The 26,130-nt window shown below is 45.5% G+C and overlaps 1 protein-coding gene across 1 annotated transcript in view; it reads right to left on the minus strand.

Annotated features, from left to right (window-relative positions):
- Window positions 1-650: 650 nt before the first annotated feature.
- l2hgdh (L-2-hydroxyglutarate dehydrogenase) overlaps window positions 651-26,130 on the minus strand; it is a 39,474-nt gene continuing 13,994 nt past the window's right edge. Inside the window, exons 4-10 of the mRNA XM_055641099.1 lie at window positions 18,927-19,058; window positions 15,072-15,234; window positions 13,553-13,587; window positions 10,521-10,688; window positions 6,261-6,418; window positions 4,962-5,093; window positions 651-1,103 (exon numbers count right to left, since the gene is read on the minus strand). Of these exons, the coding sequence (XP_055497074.1) occupies window positions 908-1,103; window positions 4,962-5,093; window positions 6,261-6,418; window positions 10,521-10,688; window positions 13,553-13,587; window positions 15,072-15,234; window positions 18,927-19,058 (984 nt within the window). The 3' untranslated portion in view covers window positions 651-907. The remainder of the gene's footprint in view (window positions 1,104-4,961; window positions 5,094-6,260; window positions 6,419-10,520; window positions 10,689-13,552; window positions 13,588-15,071; window positions 15,235-18,926; window positions 19,059-26,130) is intronic.

Below are 26,130 nucleotides of genomic sequence, written 5' to 3' on the forward strand. Positions count from 1 at the left end.
TGAGTGACTGAGCCGCCAGCCCAAGAATCCATTCGGCCCACAATCTCCATACTAGCTCTCTGGAAATCAGTCCCTTCAACTCGTTGAAATAAAAAAACATCGGCCCCCCCCCCCCACCCACCACCCCTCACCCATCCCCACCGCCCCGCCCCCGCACCACCCCCCCCCCAGGGTAAACGCCGATGCGGCACTCCGCTCCCCCGTGGGGGAACGGGGCCCAACGGGTCCCACTTGGTCTAGTACATAGGTGTGTGTGTGTGATATATATATACTCGCACATCCTGATCTTTTTTCTTGTTTATTATACTGTTTACTGTGTACGATGTTTACATATTCTGTTGTGTTGCTGCGAGTAAGAATGTCATTGTTCTATGTGGGACACATGACAATAAAACACTCTTGACTCTTGAGCTTGCATCCTTTGTGTTATTTGTCTCAATCACTCCAACGGATTACAGGACTATAAAGCAGTTTTTTAATAGCATATTTTATTTGTGCAATGTAATTGAATGTTTAAAGTATGATCTTGTGCGTAATATTTCCCTGTTGTTGTGATTCAATCTTATAACATTTCAGAACTATTTATACAGTATCGATCAATTATCGCAATTTCTCATATATTCAATAAGATGCGTCTAAACCCGTTTGGGAAAAAAAGTCATACCATTTATCGAATTCAGAAACAAAATGCTGAGCAAAATGGATTTAGTGTAACCGGCCTGAATTTTTACGTTATATTCATAAAACTATTTTAAAATCAGAAACATCTGTTGGACTCAAATATTATGCAAACTGCACCCGAAAAAACAGGTTGTTCTTATATTCCCAACCGTTTCCAATTTCACCCTGAGTTTAAATATTTTGTACCAGTACAATGTTCCCAAGTTGGCTTGGGCATGAAGAGCATCTACAGCTTGAACCTTTTCTCCGCTTCATCGGCAACTATTTCGCCAATGGCCAGGGACGAGGTGGCTGCAGGTGAAGGCGCATTTCGAACGTGCAGAACGTGGCTGGCAATCGGCCCGGAGCCGCCATCGAACACAAAGTCATCCACCAGGTTACCGTCTCTGTCCAGGGCTTGTGCTCGCACTCCCGACGGGCCTCTGCAGAAAGATCATGTCATGAGTCAGTGATAGGAGCAGAATTAAGCCATTCAGCCCATCAAAGTCTATTCGGCCATTCAATCATTGGTAATCTATCTCTCTCTCCTAACCCTATTCTCCTGCCTTCTCCCCATAACCTCTGACACTCGTACTAATCAAGAATCTATCTATCTCTGACTTAAACCTATCCACTGACTTTGCCTCCACAGCTTTCTGTGGGAAAGAATTCCACAGATTCACCACCCTCTGTCTAAATAAATTCCTCCTCATCTCCTTCCTAAAAAAACGTCCTTTAATTCTGAGGATATGACCTCTAGTCCCCTAGTGCAAGAGCGGAAAACCCGGGGAGGGGGGGGGCCAGAAGGGACACGTCCCCCCCCCCCCCCCCCCCCTCCACCCCCCCCCCCCCTTCCATCCCCCCCAAGTTTTTGTGATCCTGATTTTAAACTCTCCGCTTTTAGTGCTCGATTGAGCCTCTGAAGCCACGCGCGTGTGTGTGAGTGTGCGCATGCGCACGTGGCCGCCTAAAATTTGTGTCCCTCGGTCCCCTCCATGTTTTGATAGCGAGTTCTGCTCTTGCCCTAGTGGAAACATTCTCTCCACATCCACTCTACAAAGCCTCAACATCACATCCCTGTGTTTGTACACAAGCCCTCTCAAAATAAATGCTAGGATTGCGTTTGCTACACGGCAAAAACACAGCAAACTCTGCAGCTTGTGTACACACTGCAACACAACTCATCATCACTTCTAAATCTTACGCAGTGTGAGTCACTGTAGGGATTATACACTGCCTTGATCAGCTCATAGCTCAGATTATCCCAAATAATAAATCATGTTTCCAGCTCCAGGAGAAATTGTGAAGCCAGAGGAAGGACAATAGGTCGAAGAGGATGGGGGAGGAGAAATAGGTGCAAAGGCACTTGGTGCACAGAGAAGAGGAGGGAGAAAAGAGAAGAGTGAGGAAGAGAGAGAGGGAGAGAAGGAGGGGGGGGGGGGGGGGGGGGGGGGGGGGGGGGGGGGGGGGGGACAAGGGGGGAGGAGGTTCAGAGATCAAGGTATATTTGTTTCCTTAGGTCCAAAAAAACGAACTTTGTAAAGATAGTATGCAGATAAAAAAGTACTTCGTAAAATTACTTTGACAGATAGAATCATCTGACAGGGAGATTGCAACCTTCACATGGTCCACCCTGTTTCGACTAATGCAATCAACCCGACATGCACAAACAAATAGAACAAGTTGACCTACAACTTTAGGCTGTGCACGCCATACGCAAGAAGAAGAAGATCTGACAGGTGGAATGGGGATGATGCTCCTCTCTGTGGGAGAGTCTATGATTTGGGGCACAATGTCAGGACCACTATTCATCGCTGGAAATTGGGATGAAGAGGAATTTCTTCCGCCAGAAGGTGGAAGGTTTGACCCAGATGGCTGCGTCTGTAAGGATATTCAAGGTCATTGCTGGTCGATTTTTGGACCCATGGAATCAATAGTCAAAGGAACTGGAAAGAAAGTCAAGTTGAGGCCAGAAACCAGTTGAGCCATGACCTTGTTGACTGGTTGAGCAGTTCAAGGCATCACATGGCCTACAGCTTCACAGTTTCAGTGTTCTTATGTTGAACCAAACAGTAACTGACAATTTCATCCATTTTCCAGAACCAGGGGCCACAGTTTAAGAATAAGGGGTAAGCCATTTAGAACGGAGACGAGGAAAGACTTTTTCTCACAGAGAGTTGTCAGTCTGTGGAATTCTCTGGGCAGTGGAGGCAGGTTCTCTGGATGCTTTCAAGAGAGAGCTAGATAGGGATCTTAAAGATAGCAGAGTCATGGGATATGGGGAGAAGGCAGGAACGGGGCACTGATTGTGGATGATCAGCCATGATCACATTGAATGGCGGTGCTGGCTCGAAGGGCCGAATGGCCTACTCCTGCACCTACTGTCTATTGTCTGGGATTCCTATATTCCCGATTTGAGCAAATCTCGAACTGGTTGTAGTCTTCTAGATGCCCAGCTAGCGTTCGATACAGTGAAAGTGTAGACTTCCCTTCTCCTGGCAATATCTAGTTTGCCATAGCAACATTGAGCAGCACTGGGCCAGACCCTTCAATGATTCATCCACTCACTGTCCCTTGGTCCTAGTCTCGGATCTGCAACCTTGACCACGACCTGGACCGTGGCCACTTCTGATCTGCCATCCACTCTGCTGGCTGTGTAGTTAAATATTCCACTGGGCAAATTGATCGTTCGTTCACATCAGAAATATCCAAACTTGTCGAGATTTACAAGCCCCTGAACTTCAGCTAATTAAACCAAATCTGAGAATGGTACAAGTATAACTAACCTTGCATTTGGAAACATTTTGAAACATGGGATGGTGGGACTGTCATATGACGAAAGATTGAAAGGACTAGGCTTGTATTCACTGGAGTTTATAAGGATGAGGGGGATCTTATAAAGAAACATATACAATTATAAAAAGACTGGACAGCTATATGCAGGAAAAATGTTCCCAATGTTGGGCGAGTCCAGAACCAGGGGGCACAGTCTTAGAATAAAGGGAAGGTCATTTAAGACTGAGGTGAGAAAATATGTTTTCACCCAGCGAGTTGTGAATTTATGGAATTCCCTGCCACAGAGGGCAGTGGAGGCCAAATCACTGGATGGATTTAAGAAAGGGTTAGATAGAGCTCTAGGGGCTAGTGGAGTCAAGGGATATGGGGAGAAGGCAGGTACGGCTTATTGATAGGTGATGATCATCCAGAACAAGGGGTCACAGTTTAAGAATAAGGGGTAATTTTTTTAGGACCGAGATGAAGAATACATTTTTCACACAGAGAGTGGTGAATCTCTGGAACTCTCTGCCACAGAAGGTAGTTGAGGCCAGTTCATTGGCTATATTTAAGAGGAAGTTAGATGTGGCCCTTGTGGCTAAAGGGATCAGGGGGTATGGAGAGAAGGCAGGTACAGGATACTGAGTTGGATGATCAGCCATGATCATATCGAATGGCGGTGCAGGCTCGAAGGGCCGAATGGCCTACTCCTGCACCAATTTTCAATGTTTCTATTTCCTTTTTGTATTTAATTATTACAACCAACACTTAAATAATTTATGTGTAAGAAAGAACTGCAGAAGCTGGTTTAAATCAAAGGTAGAGATAAAATGCTGGAGTAACTCAGCGGGTGAGGCAGCATCTCTGGAGAGAAGGAATGGGCGACGTTTCGGGTCGAGACCCTACTTCAGAGATGCTGCCTCACCGGCTGAGTTACTCCAGCATTTTGTGTCTACCTTAAATAATTTATATTCGACTGCCACAATTAAATGTTTTTTTCCCCTATACAAAATGTTATGGAAAACAGTAATTAATTGCGAGCAATGGTTTATTAGGAGAGTGTGTAATCCCCTGCATCATTTCCCTTTTTCCTGGAGAATACGATTTGTATAACATCAAGCGATCTACAGAATACAATGCAGTATAAATACAGAGGGTGGCATGCTGGCACAGTGATAAAGTTGCTGCCTTACAGAGCCAGAGACACGGCTTTGATCCTGTCTATGTCTGTATGGAGTTTGTACGTTCTCCCCGTGACCTGCTTGGGCTTTCTCCGGGTGCTCCGGTTTCCTCCCACACTCCAAAGATGTGCAGTTTTGTAGGTTAATTGGCTTGGTATAAATGTAAATTGTCCCTAATGTGTGTTGGGCAGCGTTAGTGTGGGGATCGCTGGTCGGCGCAGACTCGGTGGGCCTGTTTCCGCGCGCGCTGTATCTCTAAACTAAACTAAAAATAACAGATAAAAAAGCTTGTGGGCCAAAGTAAATCAGGAGTTAGAAACGTCCGAGGCTGACTGTGCTCCTTACCTCATGACATCTTTGGCGGTAAGTTCCGGGATGTATCGTTGCAGCTGCTTCACCTGAGCACTGATCACGATCCCTCTGTACATCTCGGTCAGGCCAAACGCCATATGTCTCAGTGCAAGCTTTTGAAGCCCACTGGTGAGGCGAGAGGAAGAGATCGTTTTTATGCTTCCGACAATCTCACAAATTATCTAAGGATACACACTAGAACCATTTTCAAGCACCAAAAATGCAGTTCCTTTCTTAAAAATGAACAATTTTCTACATTTAAATTTTCATTCAAAATATATGTCTAACCCCATACGGATCCAAAGTCCATGACCTTCAGGTTTTGTTACATTATTGAAAGATAATCCAACTAGTTTAATACAAGGTAGACATAAATGCTGGGGAAACTCAGCGGGTGAGGCAGCATTAACACAATGTGCACATCTTGTTTATGTCGATGCCCCTCAAATGAGGAAAGGGATATCACCCCAGGGGGCCACGAGTGGCAAGGGTGTGGGATCAAATATTTGCCAACACTACGATACGACGCAAATGAATGTATGTATAGCGTGCAAGAATGTAGGAAGATTTTTTGCACAGTTCTTTTGTGAGAAAGAGACCCAATAAAGCTACGGAAAGGTCTAATGAACCACCGTGGCCTAAAAATCCATCAGGCGAGAATGAAATGCTCGGAGAAGGAGAAAGAGGTGCAGCGCACAGGCCTTGAACCTGGTGAGACGCAGGAGGAGCCCGGCCTGGACTCACCCCACAGAGCCCAGTCCCTCCAGGCACTAGAGTCTCCCAATCCCCGCAGTGTGGTTACTAAGATGGCTGAGCCGTGGGCGGTTGCTGCTGGGATGTAAGTTGAGCCTGATCAACCCCAGCTGGGTCGCCTGGGCGAGGGTGTCTGATGTTGTGAGACCCGAAATACCCAATGACCCCAGGTCACATCACTGAGGATACGTTCCAGCGCATCTAGAAGATGTATCTATTTTCACACTTGTATTGTATACATTTTTTACTCTGAATAGTTTATTTTGATCATTTTTTTAAAATATGTGAATGAAATCGCCTGCAGAAGCACAGCCACAACGAGAATCAATATTTAAGAACTATTTTTTATCAAGCAATTAAAATTGCTAACACAATAAGTTTTGATCTTTACACTACGAGCATACAATAAACAATATGATCAGGAGATTCAAGCGTTTAGTTTGAACAGAAGTATTAATTTTATACATTTTATAATTTTATTCTACATTCAATACACTACAAAGGATGCCTATACACTATGGCCTGAAATCTTGTGCATACCTATAGCATACTGCATCTGTAAAGTCACGCAGGTCAAAGTCATAAAGATTGTAACCTTCTCGTTTAAATGCCAAAACTGCATTGGGTCCAAGCCAGACACTCCCATTCATTCTGGGCGTAAAGTGCACACCAAGGAAAGGAAATTTGGGGTTTGGAACCTGAAAAAAACAAAGCACACCTTAAAGGATTAGAGACACAAAATGCTGGAGTAACACAGCAGGTCAGGCAGCATCTCGGAGAGAAGGAGTGGAAGATTCTGATGAAGGGTCTCGATCCGAAACATATAAGATTGTTAAGGGTTTGGACACGCTAGAGGCAGGAAACATGTTCCCGATGTTGGGGGAGTCCAGAACCAGGGGCCACATTTTAAGAATAAGGGGTAAGCCATTTAGAACGGAGATGAGGAAACACTTTTTCTCACAGAGTTGTGAGTCTGTGGAATTCTCTACCTCAGAGGGCGGTGGAGGCGGGTTCTCTGGATGCTTTCAAGAGAGAGCTAGATAGGGCTCTTAAAAATAGCGGAGTCGGGAGATATGGGGAGAAGGCAGGAACGAGGTACTGATTAGGGATGATCAGCCATGATCACATTGAATGGCGGTGCTGGCTCGAAGGGCCGAATGGCCTCCTCCTGCACCTATTGTCTATTCTCTATTGAAACGTCACTCAGTCCTTCTCTCCAGAGATGCTGCCTGTCCCGCTGAGTTACTCCAGCATTTTTGTTTATCTTAGATATCTGCAGTTCCTTCCTAAAGATTTATAATAGATATAGACAAAGAATCTCATTGAAGAAAGATTTTCCACTTTATTTTAGTTCATGTTCAAACAATAAAAGGGCCGGACACGATTTCTGACAAAGAGCAGTTGGTGAAATGAGACGGAGTTTTGCTGATGACGAACCATGGTGTTACAGACAGAAATTGGAGGAACAGCATCTCATGTGAAGGCTATAGAGGGGGTGCAGAACAGGCTTTTCCAGAATGCTACCTGCATTAAAGGGTATTAGCTATTAGGAGAAGTTAGACAAACTAGCAACAAAGGGCACAAAGTGCTGGAGTAACTTAGCGGGTCAGCCAGCATCTCTGGAGAACATGGATAGGTGACGTTACGGGTTGGGAACGTGCTTCAGACTGGATTGTATTCCCTGGAGTGTTGGAGGCAGGAGAAAGTTGATTGGTATATTCAATTATGAGAGGCATGGATATATATTAATGATTTAGACGAGGGTATTAAACGCGACATCTCCAAGTTTGCGGATGACACAAAGCTGGGTGGCAGTGTGAGCTGCGATGAGGATGCTATGAGGCTGCAGGGTGACTTGGATAGGTTGGGTGAGTGGGCAGATGCATGGCAGATGCTGTATAATGACGATAAATGTGAGGTTATCCACTTTGGTGGCCAGAACAGGAAGGCAGATTATTATCTGAATGGTGTCAGATTATGAAAAGGGGAGGTGCAACGAGACCTGGGTGTGCTTGTACATCAGTCACTGAAAGTTAGCATGCAGATACAGCAGGCAGTGAAGAAAGCTAATGGCATGTTGGCCTTCATAACGAGAGGATTTGAGTTGAGGATCCTACTGCAGTTGTACAGGGCCCTGGTGCAATCGCATCTGGAGTATTGTGTGCAATTTTGGTCTCCTAATTTGAGGAAGGACATTCTTGCTATAGAGGGTGCAGTGTCGACTCACCAGGTTAATTCCCGAGATGGTGGTACTGACATATGATGTCAGTCTGAGCTTCTATTCACTGGCATTTAGAAGGATGAGAGGGTATCTTACAAAACATTTAAAACTATAAAAGGACTGGACAGGCTAGATGCAGGAAAAAAATCCCCGATATTGGGGAAGTCCAAAACCAAAGGGGCAGTCCCACTGCGGCGACCTAATCTGCGGGTTTAGACGAGTTTGCCCTCGACTCAAACTCATAGCATGGTCGAAACGTGTTCCTAGGAGCTCCTATGAGGTCACTGGAACTCTTGTTCATGCTCGGGGGAAGTTCCCGGATACTCCGCGGCCTCAGCTAGGTCGCGGAAAATTTTTCAGCATGTTGAAAATTTGGTCGGCATGGTTCTTTTGAACTCATAGTGCAGTGGAGTGGGGTCGTTATTTAGTTACAGGCAGTCGAGGGCAGCTGTAGGCAATCTCCTTCGCTGACCCGGCATTTTGATTGGCTGATTGGAGTTTTCAGGACATAGGAAAGCCGACCGGTAGATAAAATGCCCGCTAAACTTTATTATACTTCTTAAAAGTGTCTCCATTCCTTCTCTCCCCTCCTCTCCACCCTCCCCCCCCCCTTCTCCGCGCTCTGTAAAGGTCCTACCGTACACTGTGCAGATGTCTTTTACCTTCCTCTTCATCGCGCGAGTGTGTGTGTGTGTGTGTGTGTGTGTGTGTGTGTGTGTGTGTGTGTGTGTGTGTGTGTGTGTGGTCGCCACCGCAGTGGGACAGCCCCTCAAGGGTCACAGTTTAAGAATGAGGGGTAGGCCATTTAGGACTGAGATGAGGAAAAACTTTTTCACCCAGAGGGTGTTAGGGCTAAAGGAATCAAGGGATATGGGGAAAAATCAGGAACGGGATACTGATTTTAGATGATCAGCTATGAACATATTGAATGGCGGTGCTGGCTCGAAGGGACGAATGGCCTACTCCTGCACCTATTTTCCTATGTTCTATGTTTCTACAGGGTAAGACAGTCAGAACTTTTTTCCCAGGGTGGAAGTGCCGGACATGAGGGCACAGCATTACGGTCAGTTTAAAGGAGATGTGCGGCCAGAGGGAGGTGGGGACCTGGAACAAGCTGCTGGGGATGAATGTGGAGGAGATAACAGTGGAGATATTTAAGAGGCTTTTAGATAGGCACATAGATATGCAGGGAATAGAGGAATATGGTTGACTTGCAGGCAGAGGAGATTATTTTAAGTTGGCATCATGTTCAGCACAGACATTGTGGGCCGAAGGGCCCGTCTCTCTGCTGTACTGATCCATGTTCTATAACTCAACACACAACAGGTTTTGAGTGCAGGCATTTGCACGAACAATTTCAACATCATGAATGTTTGTAAAGATGTGGATGTTGCCCAGTTTATCACACACACCAGTCCCAACCCCACCATTGTTGCCTGGGGAAAGCAGCTAACATAATCAAGGACCACTCACACCCCCCGGTCATTCCTTCTTAACCTGCACTTTCTTTGTCGCTGAGAGCCCCGAGTACCTGCGAGCGGCTATTACCGTAATTCTCCGAGTTTGAATCGGGGGAAACTCTGGAGAACTCTTGAATGAACTCGTACAGTGTGCGACAGGCCCTTTACACTAAACTGTGCAGGCAGGTATTTTTCTCTCGCACTGACTATTGTGCATGTATGGCCTGCTGATTGTACTCATGTATAGTGTGATTTAACTGGATAACATGCAAACAATGTTTTTCATTGTATCAAGGCATATATGACATTAATAAACTAACGCCAAGATCCCAAATTCAACAAATAATTTCTACAAGTACCTATCCCTGGTGGAATTCCAGAGAAGCCATGGAGGAGTAACAGGAACAAATTGTATAAACTGAACATCAGTACGTTTGACTATTGTGAATGCGGAACAGAAAACTGAATCAGTTCAGTTTAGTTTATTGTCACGTGTACCGAGGTACAGTGAAAAGCTTTTGTTGCGTGCTATCCAGTCAGTGGAAAGACAATACATGATTACAATCGAGCCATTCACAGTGTATAGATACATGATATGGGAATAACGTTTAGTTCAAGGTAAAGTCTGATCAATGAGGGTCATCAAAAAGGTAGATAGTAGTTCAGGACTGCTCTCTGGTTGTGGTGGGATGATTCAGTTGTTTGATAACAGCTGGGAAGAAGCTGTTCCCGAGGCTGGAGGTGTGCGTTTTCACACTTCTATACCTTTTGCCCGATGGCAGAGAGGAGAAGAGGGAGTGGTTAGGGTGCGACTCGTCCTTGATTATGTTGCTGGCCTTGCCGAGGCAGCGTGAGGTATAAATGTATCAATAGGAGGGAGGTTGGTTTAGAAAATGGAACGGTAGCATGTTTAGAAAATAATATGTTCTTGCCTCGCTAAAATAAAACTTAGCAATCCACCTTCCCGCAGGCCATATTTCACCCCCTACGCATTCAACATTTGCACCCAAAGTCTGGCTTTAATATTCTATCAGAGGAACAGGTATTGTAAAAATGTGCTCATTCTTATGAAGTTGCTCAAAGCAAATTGGAGGTCTTATGTTGACCTCAAATACTCACAGGATAAATGTTCCCTTTTATTAGATAGTGCTTCTCTGGTTTTAGCACCAGGTAATCTCCCCGAAAAGGCACAATACGTGGCTCCCGACTACAGCCAGACTTCTGTGACAGTCTGTCTGAATAGAGACCTCCACAGGTCACAACGTACTTGCAGTGTACTGCAGTTTTCTGTTTGAAAAAGCACAAGTGAAACTCAGTAATTAAATGACACCATAATAAGAGTGTTCAGGTTAGCTGTTGCAGCTGACCTTCCCCACATTGTTTCTCCAGTTAGCTTTCAATTATATGTGTTCAAGAAGGAACTGCACATGCTGGAAGATCGAAGGTACACAAAAATGCTGGTGAAACTCAGCGGGTGCAGCAGCATCTATGGAGCGAAGGAAATAGGCGACGTTTCGGGCCAAAACCCTTCTTCAGACTGATGGGGGGTGGGGGGGGGGAGAAGGAAGGAAAAAGGGAGGAGGAGGCTTTCAATTATATGTGTTCAAGAAGGAACTGCAGTTGTTGGAAAATCGAAGGTAGACAAAGGTGCTAGAGAAACTCAGCGGATGCAGCAGCATCTAAGGAGCAAAGGAAATAGGCAACGTTTCGGGCCGAAACCCTTCTTCAGTTTGAAGAAGGGTTTCGGCCCGAAACGTTGCCTATTTCCTTCGCTCCTTAGATGCTGCTGCACCCGCTGAGTCAGCAGATGCAGGTAAACCTCTGTCGCCCCAGCTTTCAATTATAACCAGACCAATACAAGTTCTTATTTAGTGTGACGCTTGATCCACTGGGTCCAGACCAGCTGCCAGCAGTATTTGACGTCACCAGTTTAGTTTATGGTCAGGTTTACCGACGTACAGTGAAAAGCTTTTTGTTGCGTGCCGGCCAGTTGGCAGAAAGACAATACGTGATCACCTTCGAGCCATTCACAGTGTACAGATACATGATAAGGGAATAAATGTTGCTGTAGGAGTAGAGTGTGGAGCGACTGTAAAGTGTGATTGGCGATGTGCCTCTGTGGGTCGCATGTAAATAGTCGCCTGGGTTGGGCGCCATCTTGGAAGGGAGCTCCAGTCACCCTAGTTGGCTTACAGGTACAACAGGCAGTGAAGAAAGCTAATGGAATGTTGGCCTTCATAACAAGAGGATTTCAGTATAGGAGTAAAGAGGTTCTTCTGCAGTTGTATAGGGCTCTGGTGGGACCACATCTGGAGTATTGTGTACAGTTTTGGTCTCCGAATTTGAGGAAGGACATCCTTGTGATTGAGGCAGTGCAGCGTAGGTTCACGAGATTGATCCCTGGGATGGCGGGACTGTCATATGAGGAAAGATTGAAAAGACTAGGCTTGTATTCACTGGAGTTTAGAAGGATGAGGAGGCATCTTATAGAAATATATAAAATTATAAAAGGACTGGACAAGCTAGACGCAGGAAAAATGTTCCCAATGTTGGGCGAGTCCAGAATCAGGGGCCACAGTCTTAGAATAAAGGGGAGGTCATTTAAGACTGAGGTGAAAAAAAAACTTTTTCACCCAGAGAGTTGTGAATTTATGGAATTCCCTGCCACAGAGGGCAGTGGAGGCCAAGTCACTGGATGGATTTAAGAGAGAGTTAGAAGGAGCTGTGAGCTGTGGCACCACGCTGCCTGCCTGTTAGCTGAGGGGTTTAGCAGCAGGTCAGGCAGAGCAGGGAAGCTGGCCACGTGTGTATCCCATTGCTCTCCTTGGCTACCCTATAAACAAGTGTCAAATATGTCACAGTCGGCTACAAGTAGACCTGAGGGTGCCTTGTAGGACACAATTGTCAAATACTGACTCGCAATTTAAAGCTGCCTCTTTGAGTGGAATGGGTGCTGGTCCTATGTGGGGGTGAAATAGAAGCAGTATAATCACTTCGGCTCAAAATGCACATTTTTCATGAGCAATACATATCTCATCTCGACTTATTCAAGCAGACAGATCAATAGGTATATCCCATCACTAAGCATTATTCCATTGCTTGTTACTTACAAACAGTTCTGGAGGTTTCCAATATTTCCCAAAATTGCCCATTCCTCATCGGTGAAGGAAGTGGAGGCTTTGGAGAAATTTCCTATCAGCAGGGGCGGCACGGTGGCGCAGCGGTGGAGCTGCTGCCTTACAGCGCCAGAAACCCGGGTTCGATCCTGACTATGGGTGCTGTCTGTATGGAGTTTGTACGTTCTCCCCGTGAACTACTTGGGGTTTTCACCGAGATCTTCCGTTTCCTCCGACACTCCAAAGACGTAGATACATATATGGTTATATAGGGATGGAGGGTTATGGTCTGAGTGCAGGTAGATGGGATTAGGGGAGAATAAGTGTTCGGCACGGGCTAGAGGGGCCGAGATGGCCTGTTTCCGTGCTGTAATTGTTATATGATTACAGGTTTGTAGGTTCATTGGCCTGGTGTAAATGTAAAAATGTCCCTAGTGTGTGTATGGTAGTGTTGGTGATCGCTGGTAAGTGCACACTCAGTGTGGGAGATTGCAACCTTCACATGGTCCGTCCTGGTTCAACGAATGCAATTAACCCTTGAGTGCACAATCAAATAGAACAAGTTGTTCTCCAACTTTAGGCTGTGCCCGCCATACGCAAGAAGAAGAAGTGTGCACCAAAGGGCCTGTTTCCGTGCTGTATCTCTAAACAAAACTTTATAACGTGACCTTGATGTTTCTCCAAGCCCCATCGCTGCTGAAACGTTCATTGAAACCTCTGCCCTCTCCACTGGATTACTTTTCCTTCCAGCTGCCCCTCTCCCAGTAACCTACAAGACAATTGCAACTATCTTTACATAAAATAAAGCATGCAGTCCTCTGCAGCCAGCAGGGTTCTTTATAGATTCATAAATTGCTGTTCTATCCTGATCTCAACATCCACATGGCTCCCTATTTACCTATCTTTTATGAACATTCATTTTGGACTAACTATTGAAAAATTAAAGCTTTTTAAAATATGTAACTTAAACTAGGAAATACAATGCTGGCACTTATGCTACTACCTGGAACAATATTAGAACAAATTCATCTTTACCTTCGCACTTTTGATTGTTATTGGATACTTTAGACCTAAAAAAAAAAAAGAATATTGAACAAGTTAGTTTCTAAAATGATACCAGTTTTGATCAAATGATGAGTCCAACACAACTACAAACAGGGATGCAAAGTAAACCATTAATCGTGCTAAATTAATTTAAAATCATTATCTGTTAATCAACATTTATTTTAATCAATCAGAAGCAAATATTATTTTTGAATACTACACTTGCTGTAACTTAAATCTCCGTGTTGTCACTGATAACTGGGGATAGTCACTGTTTGCACAGTCCCATTTTGCCCGACTGCACCCTGTTTGAAAAATAAAACCACTTCAGGAGCTGCGTTCCCCACTGCAAACGCACAATTTCACGGTTGGCAAGAGACTGCTGAGTTATCCATCATTTTGTGACCATCTTCGGTGTAAACTAGCAGTTGCTGTTCGTTTTGGTTTAGTTTAGTTTAGTTTCGAGATACAGCGTGGAAACAGGCCCTTCGGCCCACCGAGTCCACACCGACAAGCGATCCTTGCACATTAACACTGTCCTACACACACTAGGGACAATTTACACTTACACCAAGCCAATTAACCTACAAACCTGAACGTCTTTGGTGTGTGGGAGGAAACCGAAGATCTCGGAGAAAACCCACGCAGGTCACGAGCAGAACGTACTAACTCGGTACAGACAGCACCCGTAGTCGGGATCGATCATGTGTCTCTGGTGCTGCAAGCGCTGCAAGTCTACCGCTAAACTATCATGCTACCCTATCAATCGGTGGTGGCCAGTGCCATCTTCTTTGCTGCCATGTGCTGGGGCAGCAGGGCGAAGGCTGCGGACGCCTACAGAATTAACAAGCCCATCAGGAAGGCTGGCTCCGTCCTGGGGGTGGAGTTGGAGTTGGATTAATTGGAGTTGGATTAATTGGAGGTTGGTCTTGGAGGGGAGGATGCTCCTCAAAACTGCGGAGCATCCTGGACAATACAGCTCACCCCCTCCATGTCACACTGGTCAACCTGAGGAGCATCTTCAGCAACAGACTGGTTCCACCATGATGCAGCACAGAACGCCACACTTCTGTGGCTATCAAACTGTACAACTCCTCCCCCTTCTATCATGGGGTAGACTGAAGGTAGACAAAAGTGCTGGAGAAACTCAGCGGGTGCAGCAGCATCTATGGAGCGAAGGAAATAGGCAACGTTTCGGGCCGAAACGTTGCCTATTTCCTTCGCTCCATAGATGCTGCTGCACCCGCTGAGTTTCTCCAACACTTTTGTCTACCTTCGATTTTCCAGCATCTGCAGTACCTTCTTAAACACATGGGGTAGACTGAGACTGACACCCCCCAACCCCTCCCCAATCTTTGCGCATCCCCAATCCTGGACTTTCCGCTCAACATTTTACATTTATTTTCAGACCAATTTCCCTCCTGGGATCAATAAAGTCATATTGTATCGTATACATTTTAAACATTTTAACCTGTTCAGTGACATGACAACTAAATGCGGTTGCACTCACCACCTGTATGGCCCTCTGCGCTTTCTTTGTTAGTTTGGAAGTCAGTAACTTCAAATTGCGTTTCTATCTTCCCACCCATTTCACTGAAATCCTTTGCATATGACAGGGACACCTCTCTCCAATCCACAATCCCTGTGTTTGGGGAATCCAAAGCCATCAATCCCTAGGGTCCAGGGAAGAAACAGAAAGCTTTACAATGCAAGAACTCAGTCAGCTGCCATGAGGTTTCATGTGCAATTTCAAAACACATCTGAAATTCTAATTAATATTAAAGAGAAACAAAACCAAAACTAGTTTCCAATTATACAGAGGGAAGATCAAATAAAAAAGGAGCAATGATCAAAGATAAAAAATGATCTGATCAGATGAGATTACTGAATGGACTGAAATTCCTTGTTCACTTAATGCTCACAGAGCTTACATGAGTTTTCATGTGCAGTTTCATAAAACATCTGTTATTCTAATTGATATTAAAGAGAAACAAAATCAAGTTTCCAATTATACTGTGGGAAGTACTGGGGAAATAAAAACAATCAATGATCCAAGATTAAAAAAAGATATGAAGAATATTTAATAATGGAATAACTGAAAAAGATAGAGTTAAGAGTGTGTGGCAGCACCTCTGGGAATGGGGATGTGGAAGAGGAGATTTGTCCAGTTGGATAGCTGTCGTCCATTATAGGTGAGGCTCGCACTAGATCTCCTTGATACCCCCCCAGCTCCCCCTCCCGCCATTCGTAACAAGGATAGGGTCCCCCTTGTCCTCACCATCCACCCCATCAGCCGTCGCATACAGCACATAATCCTCCGACATTTTCGCCACCTCCAACGGGATCCCACCACTAGCCACGTCTTCCCATCTCCACCCCTTTCTGCTTTCCGCAGAGACCGTTCCCTCCGCAACTCCCTGGTCAACTTGTCCTTTCCCACCCAAACCACCCTCTCCCCAGGTAGTTTCCCCTGCAACCGAACCGCAGGAGATGCAACACCTGTCCCTTTACCTTCCTCCTCGACTCCATCCATGGATCCCGAGAGTATTTTCAGGCGAGGCAGAGGTTCACTTGCACCTCCTCCAACCTCATCTACTGTATCCGCTGTTCTAGATGTCAACTTCTGTACATCGGCGAGACCAAGCACAGGCCCGGCTACCGTTTTGCTGAACACCTCCGCTCAGTCCGTCTTAACCTGCCTGATCTCCCGGTGGCTCAACACTTTAACTCCCCCTCCTATTTCCACACTGACCTTTCTGTGGATGAACAGCATCTCATATTTTGCTTGGGCAGCTTACACCCCATCCGCATGAACATTGACTTCTCTAATTTCAAATAGCCCATCTCTCCATCCTCTCCCCCTTCCCAGTTCTCCTACCAGTCTTACTGCCTCTGACTACATTTTGTCTCTGTACAGCCCACTCCCGACATTAGTCTGAAGAAGGGTCGCGACCCGAAACATCACCCATTCCATCTCTCCAGAGATGCTGCCTGTCCCGCTGATTCACTCCAGCATTGTGTGTCTATCTTTGAAGCAGTTCTTAAGTCTGTACGGAGTTTGAACGTTATCCCCGTGACCTGCGTAGGTTTTCTCCGAGATCTTCGGTTTTCTCCCACACTCCAAAGACGTGCAGGTTTGTAGATGTATAAATTTAAATTGTCCCTAGTGTGTGTAGGGTAGTGTAATGTGCAGAAATCGCTGGTCGGTGCAGACTCGGTGGGCCTAAGGGCGTCTTTCCACACTGTATCTCTAAACTAAACTAAATTAAAAGGTGGAAGAGAGGAAAGGAAATGGCTGGAGTGGCAGATATCCTTGATGATTCTTTGAGCCTTCCTGACGCAATGAACCATGATGATGGACTGGATGCAAGGAAGTGATGAGCCTGGGGACAAGAAACTGCAGATGCTGGAATCTTGATTTAAATCTGTTATCTATATAAAACTAAAACTCTTCCCATTGTTCTCATAATTTTAAATTTCCGTGCGTTTGCAGGGTTGTGTTGGCTTTCTTCTAATCTCCTTAATTTGTATCTTCTTCCTAAACGTTTGGCCACAGCCTTCCAATTTTCACACATGCTACTCACATTTTTTTCCCTAGACGGGATAAACATCTTCCTGTCGCATTCCAACCTATATTTCTGTGTTTTTTTTAAGTTTTAATCGTTTATTTCAAAAAATTAACTGTTTTTCAGTGGGAGACTCGCAACACTTTCCATCGATGATGTCACAGTGCCATCTCACAGACGTCCAATCACAATAGATCTCATTTACATATTACATCACAATGGGGCGGGGTGGGAGATTGCAACCTTCACGTGGTCCCACACATGCAATCAACCTGGCATGCACAATCAAATTAGATCAGATAGAACAAGTTGGCCTCCCCCCTCCTCCCCCTCCCTCTCCCTCTACACCCTCCCTCCTCTCTCTACCCCCTCTCTACCCCCTCCCCCTCTCTCTACCCCCCTCCCTCCCTCTCTACCCCCTCCCCCCCTCCCTACCCCCCTCCCTCCTACCCCCTCCCCCCTCTCCCCCTCTCCCCCTCCCTCTCTGCCCCCCCCCCCCTCCGCCCCACTCCCTCCCTCCCCCCTCCCTCTCTGCCCCCCTCTCCCTCTCTATGGAGTGGTTAGTATTGGGACCTATGGGTGAGTGGTGGAGTATTGCGTTTGGGAACCAGCCCTCCCGTGAAGCCGTGTGCCCATCTCCCACCTCTCAAACTCTACCCCCCTCCCTCTACCCCCCTGGTCTAGTATCTATTAAAAACCTCTCCATAAAATGTTTTTTCCTCCAGAGGAAAAAAATATTTATTTTAAAGATAAACATTATCAAGTAAAAAAGCAAAAAAAGGGGAGCCTTTTTTACACACACATATACCATGCCAAAACATATTCAACTTACCTGTGGTTTATATTTTTGATTTTTTTTTTTAAAGAAATAAAAACATACGATGGAATCTTTTTCAATGCTGTTCTCACAATTTTGCTGTAAAATATTTTATTGGGGGTAGAAACAAAATAAACGTCCACATTTAGGAGGGCACAGTGGCACAGAGGGTGGAGCTGCTGCCTCACGGGTCCGATCCTCACCTCACGTGCTGTCTGTGTGCAATTTGCACGCTCTCCCTGTGACTGCGTGGGTTTCCTCTGGGTGCTCCGGTTTCCTCCCACATCCCAAAGACGTGTGGGTTTGTGGGTTAATTTATTTACCTCCTAATGTGTAGGGGGTGGATGAGAAAGTGGGATAACAGAGAACCAGCATGAAAGGGTGACCAATGGTCGGAGTGGACTCGGTGGGCCGAAGAGCCTGGTTCCATACTGTATCTGTCAATCAATTTGATTCCTAGTATTGGGGACACAAGACAAAGTATTTGCCAAGGGTTGGCCCCGTTTACAAAATACCCTGCTGAGAGGCATTTGGCATAAATGTCAGGGATAAGTACCTCTCCGTTATGGATTTAACACATATATACAATCAAAGAAATGATCTCCGTACTTGTCCATCATTCTGGATGCGGATACCAGCACAGACAATAGACAATAGGTGCAGGAGTAGGCCATGCTGTACCTCGAGCCAGCACCGTCATTCAATATGATCATGGCTGATCATCCACAATCAGTACCCCGTTCCTGCCTTCTCCCCATATCCACCGCCTCCGCTATCTTTAAGAGCTCTATCTAACTCACTCTTGAAAGCATCCAGAGAATTGGCCTGCACTTCCTTCTGAGGCAGAGAATTCCACAGATTCACAACCCTCTCTGGGTTAAAAGTTTTTCCTCAACTCCGTTCTAAATGGCTTACCCCTTATTCTTAAATTGTGGCCCCTGGTTGAAATTGGGAAGAAATTAAAACATAAAGAAACCATTACCCTGCAGTAGGGTTCTCGCTCTTGGATTTCCTTGGAATCAATCAGTCTCAGGCCCGGGGCATTGTTCTGCTTTCCACGTTCAAACAGAGTTTTTAACCTGGCAATTTCCTCTTGTTCAACAGCAACAATAAGCTGCAATAACAAAGAAAGCCACAAATCAAGGATTGCATCGGAAACAAGATTTAAGCCAACATGGTAAATGGCCAATTGTTTACAAATTTAATACTTAAAACATTAATTTTCTTTATTCGACGTAACGCTATACGATCTGCAATCTAATACTTTCCATTTAAAATGTCTTCAGCAATTTTCTCCTAACTTTACATGTCACCCGTAATGGTCGCCTCGCCAGCAGTCTGTCTTGTCGCTTCTCTATTTTTATTATTTTACGTATGTCTTGAATGTTTGTTTTAATGTCTCTTGGTATGTTTTATGTCCAGCACACCGGGGTTCAATATGATCATGGCTGATCATCCACAATCAGTACCCCCGTTCCTGCCTTCTCCCCATATCTACTGACTCCGCTATCTTTAAGAGCTCTATCTAACTCTCTCTTGAAAGCATCCAGAGAATTGGCCTGCACTTCCTTCTGAGGCAGAGAATTCCACAGATTCACAACCCTCTCTGTGTTAAAAGGTTTTTCCTCAACTCCGTTCTAAATGGCTTACCCCTTATTCTTAAATTGTGGCCCATCTGGTTGAGAGGGCTTGAAGAAATGTTAAAACTAAAGAAACCATTACCATCTGCAGTAGGTGTTCGCGCTCTTGGATTTCCTTGGAATCAAAACAGTCTCAGGCCCAATCGAAAATTGTTCTGCTTTCCACGTTCAAACAGAGTTTTTGAAAGACCTGGCAATTTCCTCTTGTTCAATGGCCTTGTAATAAGCTGCAATAACAAAGAAAGCCACAAATCAAGGATTGCATCGGAAACAAGATTTAAGCCAACATGGTAAATGGCCAATTGTTTACAAATTTAATACTTAAAACATTAATTTTCTTTATTCGACGTAACGCTATACGATCTGCAATCTAATACTTTCCATTTAAAATGCCTTCAGCAATTTTCTCCTAACTTTACATGTCACCCGTAATGGTCGCCTCGCCAGCAGTCTGTCTTGCCCCTTCTCTGTTTTTATTATTTTACGTATGTCTTGAATGTTTGTTTTAATGTCTCTTGGTATGTTTTATGTGGCGGGTGCGGGGGGCGATCGGGGGAAACTTTTTCCAGTCACTTACCTCGACGGAGATGAGATTTTTCTCCATGTCGCATCTCCGTCTCACCTGCGGCCTACAACGTGGAGTGGTGCGGCCTTTCCTGGAGACCGGCCCGGAGCTTCAAGCCATCGCAGAGCCTAGGATCTTTAGCCGAGGATCGCCAGTGTTGGAGCTCCGACAGCGGGGGCCTGTGGACTTTAACACCGTGAAGCAGCGGTCTCCAGTAGGAAGCGGCCGACTCAGGAGCTCCGTGCCGCGGAGTGTTTTCCGATCCGTCCCAACATCGGATTTTCGATCAATCTCAACGAGAGGGCTTGAACAGCAGATCGTCGGCAACGGCAAGTGCGGACGGTTCAGCCCCGACCACGGGTGAACAAGGGAGGAAGATGACCGAACTTTATTGCCTTCCATCAGGCAATAAATGAGGAATGTGGATCCCACTGTGGTGGATGTTTATGTTAAACGTTGTTTTGTGCTGCTGAATTGTGTCTTGTTTTTTTTCTCACTTAGTATGGCTGTATGGTAACTCAAATTTCACTGTGCCTTAATTAAATTAAATTGAATCTTGAATCTTGATTATTCTTTAGATAAAAACAATTTCTTATTAATCAAAAACATGATCACAATGAATGATCAGCCATGATCACAATGAACGATCAACCATGATCACAATGAACGATCAGCCATGATCACAATGAACGATCAGCCATGATCACAATGAACGATCAGCCATGATCACAATGAACGATCAGCCATGATCACAATGAACGATCAGCCATGATCACAATGAATGGCGGTGCAGGCTCGAAGGGCTGAATGGCCTCCTCCTGCACCTATTTTCTATGTTTCTATTTTCTAAAACATAGAAACATAGAAATTAGGTGCAGGAGTAGGCCATTCGGCCCTTCGAGCCTGCACCGCCATTGAATATGATCATGGCTGATCATCCAACTCAGTATCCTGTACCTGCCTTCTCTCCATACCCCCTGATCCCCTTAGCCACAAGGGCCACATCTAACTCCCTCTTAAATATAGCCAATGAAGTGGCCTCAACTACCCTATGTGGCAGAGAGTTCCAGAGACTCACCACTCTCTGTGTTAAAAAAGTTCTTCTCATCTCGGTTCTTCTCATCTTAATCACCCAATTAATAAATCCTTTTATTAATTTAAACTCAACTCTTTTAATGCCCGTTTTATTTTGGTAAGATATTCTTATTACTCTGCACACCTCTGTGGAAGAGAGTGGAAGCCCGTGTTTCTGCAGTCCTTGCTAAATATAGGGGGTCAGATTCAGATTCAATTTTAATTGTCATTGTCAGTGTACAGTACAGAGACAACGAAATGCATCTCTCCTTTGCTTGCACATTCTTGTGACTCATCAGTTTATGACTTTCTCTGACATCACACACTGAGCTTTATTAATTCTGTTCCATCAATTAGTTGGGTGATTTGATTGTTAAAGATTCCTGAACCCCTTTTCCACTTTGTTTCTCATTGTATGGTCATTTATTTTTAGCTGCACCAAGCTTCATCAGCTGTGGCCAAAAGTCAAGAATGTTTAGTTGTCGTATGTACTGGGAAGAGAACGATGAAATCTTCACCAGTTGCAGCTTAACAGATCCGTTAATGCAGTAACAGCAAATAAATATACAATGATCAATAATGTAATACATTAATAATCAGTAACACCAGGTAACATCACAATAGTGCCAAACTGAAGTCGGTAGTGCAACCAAAGACAAAGCACAAAGATCATCTTAATTACTTCTTCTTCTTAACAAGTCCACGTACAAGATTAGAAGTTGTTCAGCCAGAGCTGAACACACTTCTTGGCATCTGCACAATGGTGTCTGTCTTGTGCTTCTTGAGCGTGGTGGTGGAAACAGGGGACGCTCTTTCCTTGACCGTTAGTTACTAAAGTTGATGTTGTGCAGCTTTCAAGAGGAGCCTGACGATTGCTGGCAAGTAGCTGTTCCTGAACCTGGAGGTCACAGTTTTCAGGCTCCTGTGCCTGCTTCCCGATGGTAGCAGAGAGATGAGAGCATGGCCAGTGTGGTATGGGTCTTTAATATCAGCTGTCTTTTTGAGGCAGTGCCTCCGACAGAGACCTATGATGGTGGGATCTATAACCCACGCAGGATTTCAGGGCTCTGCCAATCTCCAGCTGCTTGAGCCCAAACCAATGTGCTCTAGATTAAGAATGCTTGGCTCGATGTAAACGAGGAATAGAATTAGCCCCAGAAGATAGTTGGGTGCATCAACCACTACTGCACCACATTTACTGATTAACAACTACTTGGTTTCTCTCATAGGCAATACTAAATGGATTTTAACATGTCGAACTTTTCCTTTGCTGTGTGAAATCAGGATGATTGAACGACAACGAGAGAGATTCTCAAAAAGCCTGTCTATCTTTTGTATTGTACAGGTGCACAACCTTTTATCCAAAAGCCTTGGGACCAGACACTTCTCGGATTTCGGAATTTTTCGGATTTCCGAATGGAAGATTTTTAGCGTAGATTAGGTAGGTAGCGTGGGCGGCTTGAAAAGTCTGGAGCGGCTGCCTCCTCCCCGGAGACCGGGGAATCATTGTAAATCATTGCTTAAATGTTAGTCAGTTTGGAGGGCTTTTATGTGAAGGGGGAAACTTTAATTCTTAGTCCCCTACCTGGTCGGAGAGGCGGGGAGCAGGCAATGCCTTACCGGGTCGCCGTGCGGTAAGCTCTGGAGTGCTGTGGCCGCCGACTCCCAACATTGCGGAGCTGGGGCTGCGGGCGTCCGGCCGCGGGCTGCGCTGGATTTGGAGCACCGCGCAGCCAGGGGTAGAGTTGCCTGGGTCGGAGCTACAACCGCCGCCGCCCGCGGCCGGACGCCCGCAGCCCCAGCTCCGCGATGTTGGGAGTCGGCGGCCACAGCGCTCCGGAGCTTACTGCACGGCGACCCGGTAAGGCATTGCCCGCTCCCCACCTCTCCGACCAGGTAGGGGACTAAGAATTAAAGTTTCCCCCTTCACCCCCCCCCCCCTCACATAAAAGCCCTCCAAACTAACTGACTAACATTTAAGCAATGATTTACAGATGTTTAAGTGTCTCCCCGGTCTCCGGGGAGGAGGCAGCCGCTACAGTAGTACAGACCTGGGTTGACCGTGGGTCGTTTCGGGTCAAATTTGGCGCCAAACGCGAGCTTTGGTGTGCAGACGACATCCTGGAAAAAATGTCCGGTTTTCGGAGCTTTTCGGTTTCCGGAACTCCGGATAAAAGGTTTTGCACCTGTAGTTCCGTACATGGGAAACACTGCACAGAAGGCGCAGTGGAGAGTGTTGCTTCTCTTCACCGCAGGGCCAGCGGTTCAAGAAATTTTTAAAACACTCCCTGACACTGGAATGAAGGAAGACTATAAGAAAGCCGTTGATGCATTGAACAATCATTATGTGGTGGTGCCGAATGCTACATTTCAACGCCAATTATTCCGCAAAACAAAGCAGGAAGAGGGCGAGACTGTTGCTCAATTTGTGACGAGTCTCAGACAGGTGTCTGCAGGATGCAAATATGTGACTGCTGACGTGGAAAACCAGATATTGGATCAGATTGTTCAGCATTGCAGGTCAGACAAGCTCAGGAGAAGGCTGCTAGAAAAAGGGGGCGAGTTGAACATTAATGATGCTTTGTCGATTGCAGCAGCACTGGAAGCTGTCGAGGGACAATTTCACAGCATGAAATTGCAAGATTTGGCTGTCCTACGGTAGACCAAGAAGTATGCCTGAACGTGAGATCGAGTGTTACAGGTGTGGCAACAATGGTCACATAGGGAAAGATGCATGTTGTCCAGCAAAATGTAGAACATGTAGGAAATGTGCAGACAAAGATCATTTTGCAAAGAAATGTAAAAGTAAGGCCAGGGACAAGACAAGTGATTACAGCAAGAGTGAATCTTCCAAGGAAGGGGAGAAACGGAAGTCCAGTGACAAGAAAGACAGGCCTTGGCAGAAAAAGAAGGGTCACGTCCATCAGGGGAAATGAACCCTTGCTCAGTAGAAGCACAGCTCGTGAGCAGGGAGTGCTTCACATCGGAGTGCATGCCAGTTCAGTGCAGTCATATGATGACATGAGGCAGGAATTTCACTCAGTATTCCAAGGGGTTGGAAAATTGAAAGGCCGGCAAGTGAAGTTAGCCATTGATGAAAATGTCAAGCCGATAGCTCAACCGGTGTGGAGAATGCCATTTGGACTTTGTGGAAAAGTAGAAGCTAAAATCAATGAGTTGATTGATCAGGACATTATTGATCCAGTTGAATGTTCGAAACCATGGGTGAGTCCAGTTGTGATCGTGCCAAAAACCCAATGATGACATTAGACTGTGCGTTGACATGAGGAGAGCCAATGAAGCAATAATCAAAGAAAGACACCCAATTCCTACGGTTGATGAGGTGCTACAAGAGTTATCAACCAGTAAAATGTTCTCCAAAATTGATCTCAAGTGGCGATATCATCAATTGGAATCACCAAGAGGTGACAGCATTCGTCATTCACTGCGGATTGTATCGGTACAAATGACTGATGTTCGGAATCAATGCTGCCCCCCGAGATTTATCAGTACGAAATCCATACATTCAAGGTATACCAGGAGCAGCAAACATATCAGATGGCATCATCGTCCATGCATCAATTCGTAAAGAGCATGACAGGAGGTTGAAGCTAGTGTTAACTAAACTTCAAGAAGCAGGACTCACCGTGAATGAAGCCAAGTGCAGATTTGGCGTCTCTGAGATGGATTTCATGGGACACAGACTCACAAGTGAAGGGCTGAATCCGACCAAGGTTACAGTGAAAGCTGTTGCAGATGCACGTGAACCTCAGGATGCAACCAAGATGAGGAGTTTTCTGGGACTGGTCAATTACTGTGCAAAATTTATTCCAAATTTTACTACACTGGCAGAACTGCTGAGAAAGTTGACCATGGAAGACGTACCACCGTTCCTGTTTGGTAGTGAACAGAGGCAGGCATTCAACGCACTGAAACTAAGTCTAAAGAGTGCAGAAACCCTTGGATATTATGATCCAGCTGCACCAACAAGTCATAGCAGATGCTAGTCCGGTTGGGTTAGGAGCAGTGTTAGTACAGACACATGCAGATGGACCCAGAATCATAGCATATGCCAGTCGATCTTTAACCAGCGTGGAGAAAAGGTATTCTCAAACAGAGAAAGAAGCATTGGGACTAGTGTGGGCCTGTGAAAGGTTCCATGCATACTTGTACGGCATTGAATTCGAACTCGTTACAGTTCACAAGCCGCTGGTCGCGGGTCTATTCGACAAGGTCTAAGCCATGTGCCAGAAAAGAATGTTGGGTGCTGAGACTCCAACAGTACAGTTCACATTGCTGGGAAAGCTAACATCGCGGACCCGCTGTCGAGACTGTTGAAGGATGAACAGCTGGGAGCAACATCCACGCTAGAGATGGAAGCAGAGAACTTTGTGCGCTTCGTAGCAATTCAGTCAACGTCAGGAGCCGTGATAACGAAGGAAGTTGAAAGGGAATCAGAACATGATCCTGAACGTAAAGATATCAGAGTGTATATTCACAGTGGGCAATGGGATCAATGCCCTTACAAAGCATATGTTCCCATGTGTAATTGATCAGTGTGTGCTGAGAGGTAGCAGATTGGTTATCCCGCAGGCACTACGACCAAGGATCGTGTCGGTGGCTCATGAAGGACATTAAGGCATCATCGGTTCTAAACAGAATTTGTGGAGCAAAGTGTGGTGGTCAGGTTGTGAGAAAGATGCCGAAAAATTTGTCAAGACCTGCCAAATCACAAGCAGAAGCAACCCACCAGAACCAATTAGAAATACAAAGTTGTCAAGACCATGGGATGACGTAACTGTGGACTTTCTTGGGCCACTTCCAACAGGTGAATCAATGATGGTAGTGGTAGACTACTGTAGCAGGTACTACCAGTATGCAGTGATGAAGTCAACTACAGCAGAAAA

Source organism: Leucoraja erinacea, chromosome 9 (assembly GCF_028641065.1).
Source record: "Leucoraja erinacea ecotype New England chromosome 9, Leri_hhj_1, whole genome shotgun sequence".
In the NCBI taxonomy this organism is placed as follows: Eukaryota; Metazoa; Chordata; class Chondrichthyes; order Rajiformes; family Rajidae; genus Leucoraja; species Leucoraja erinaceus.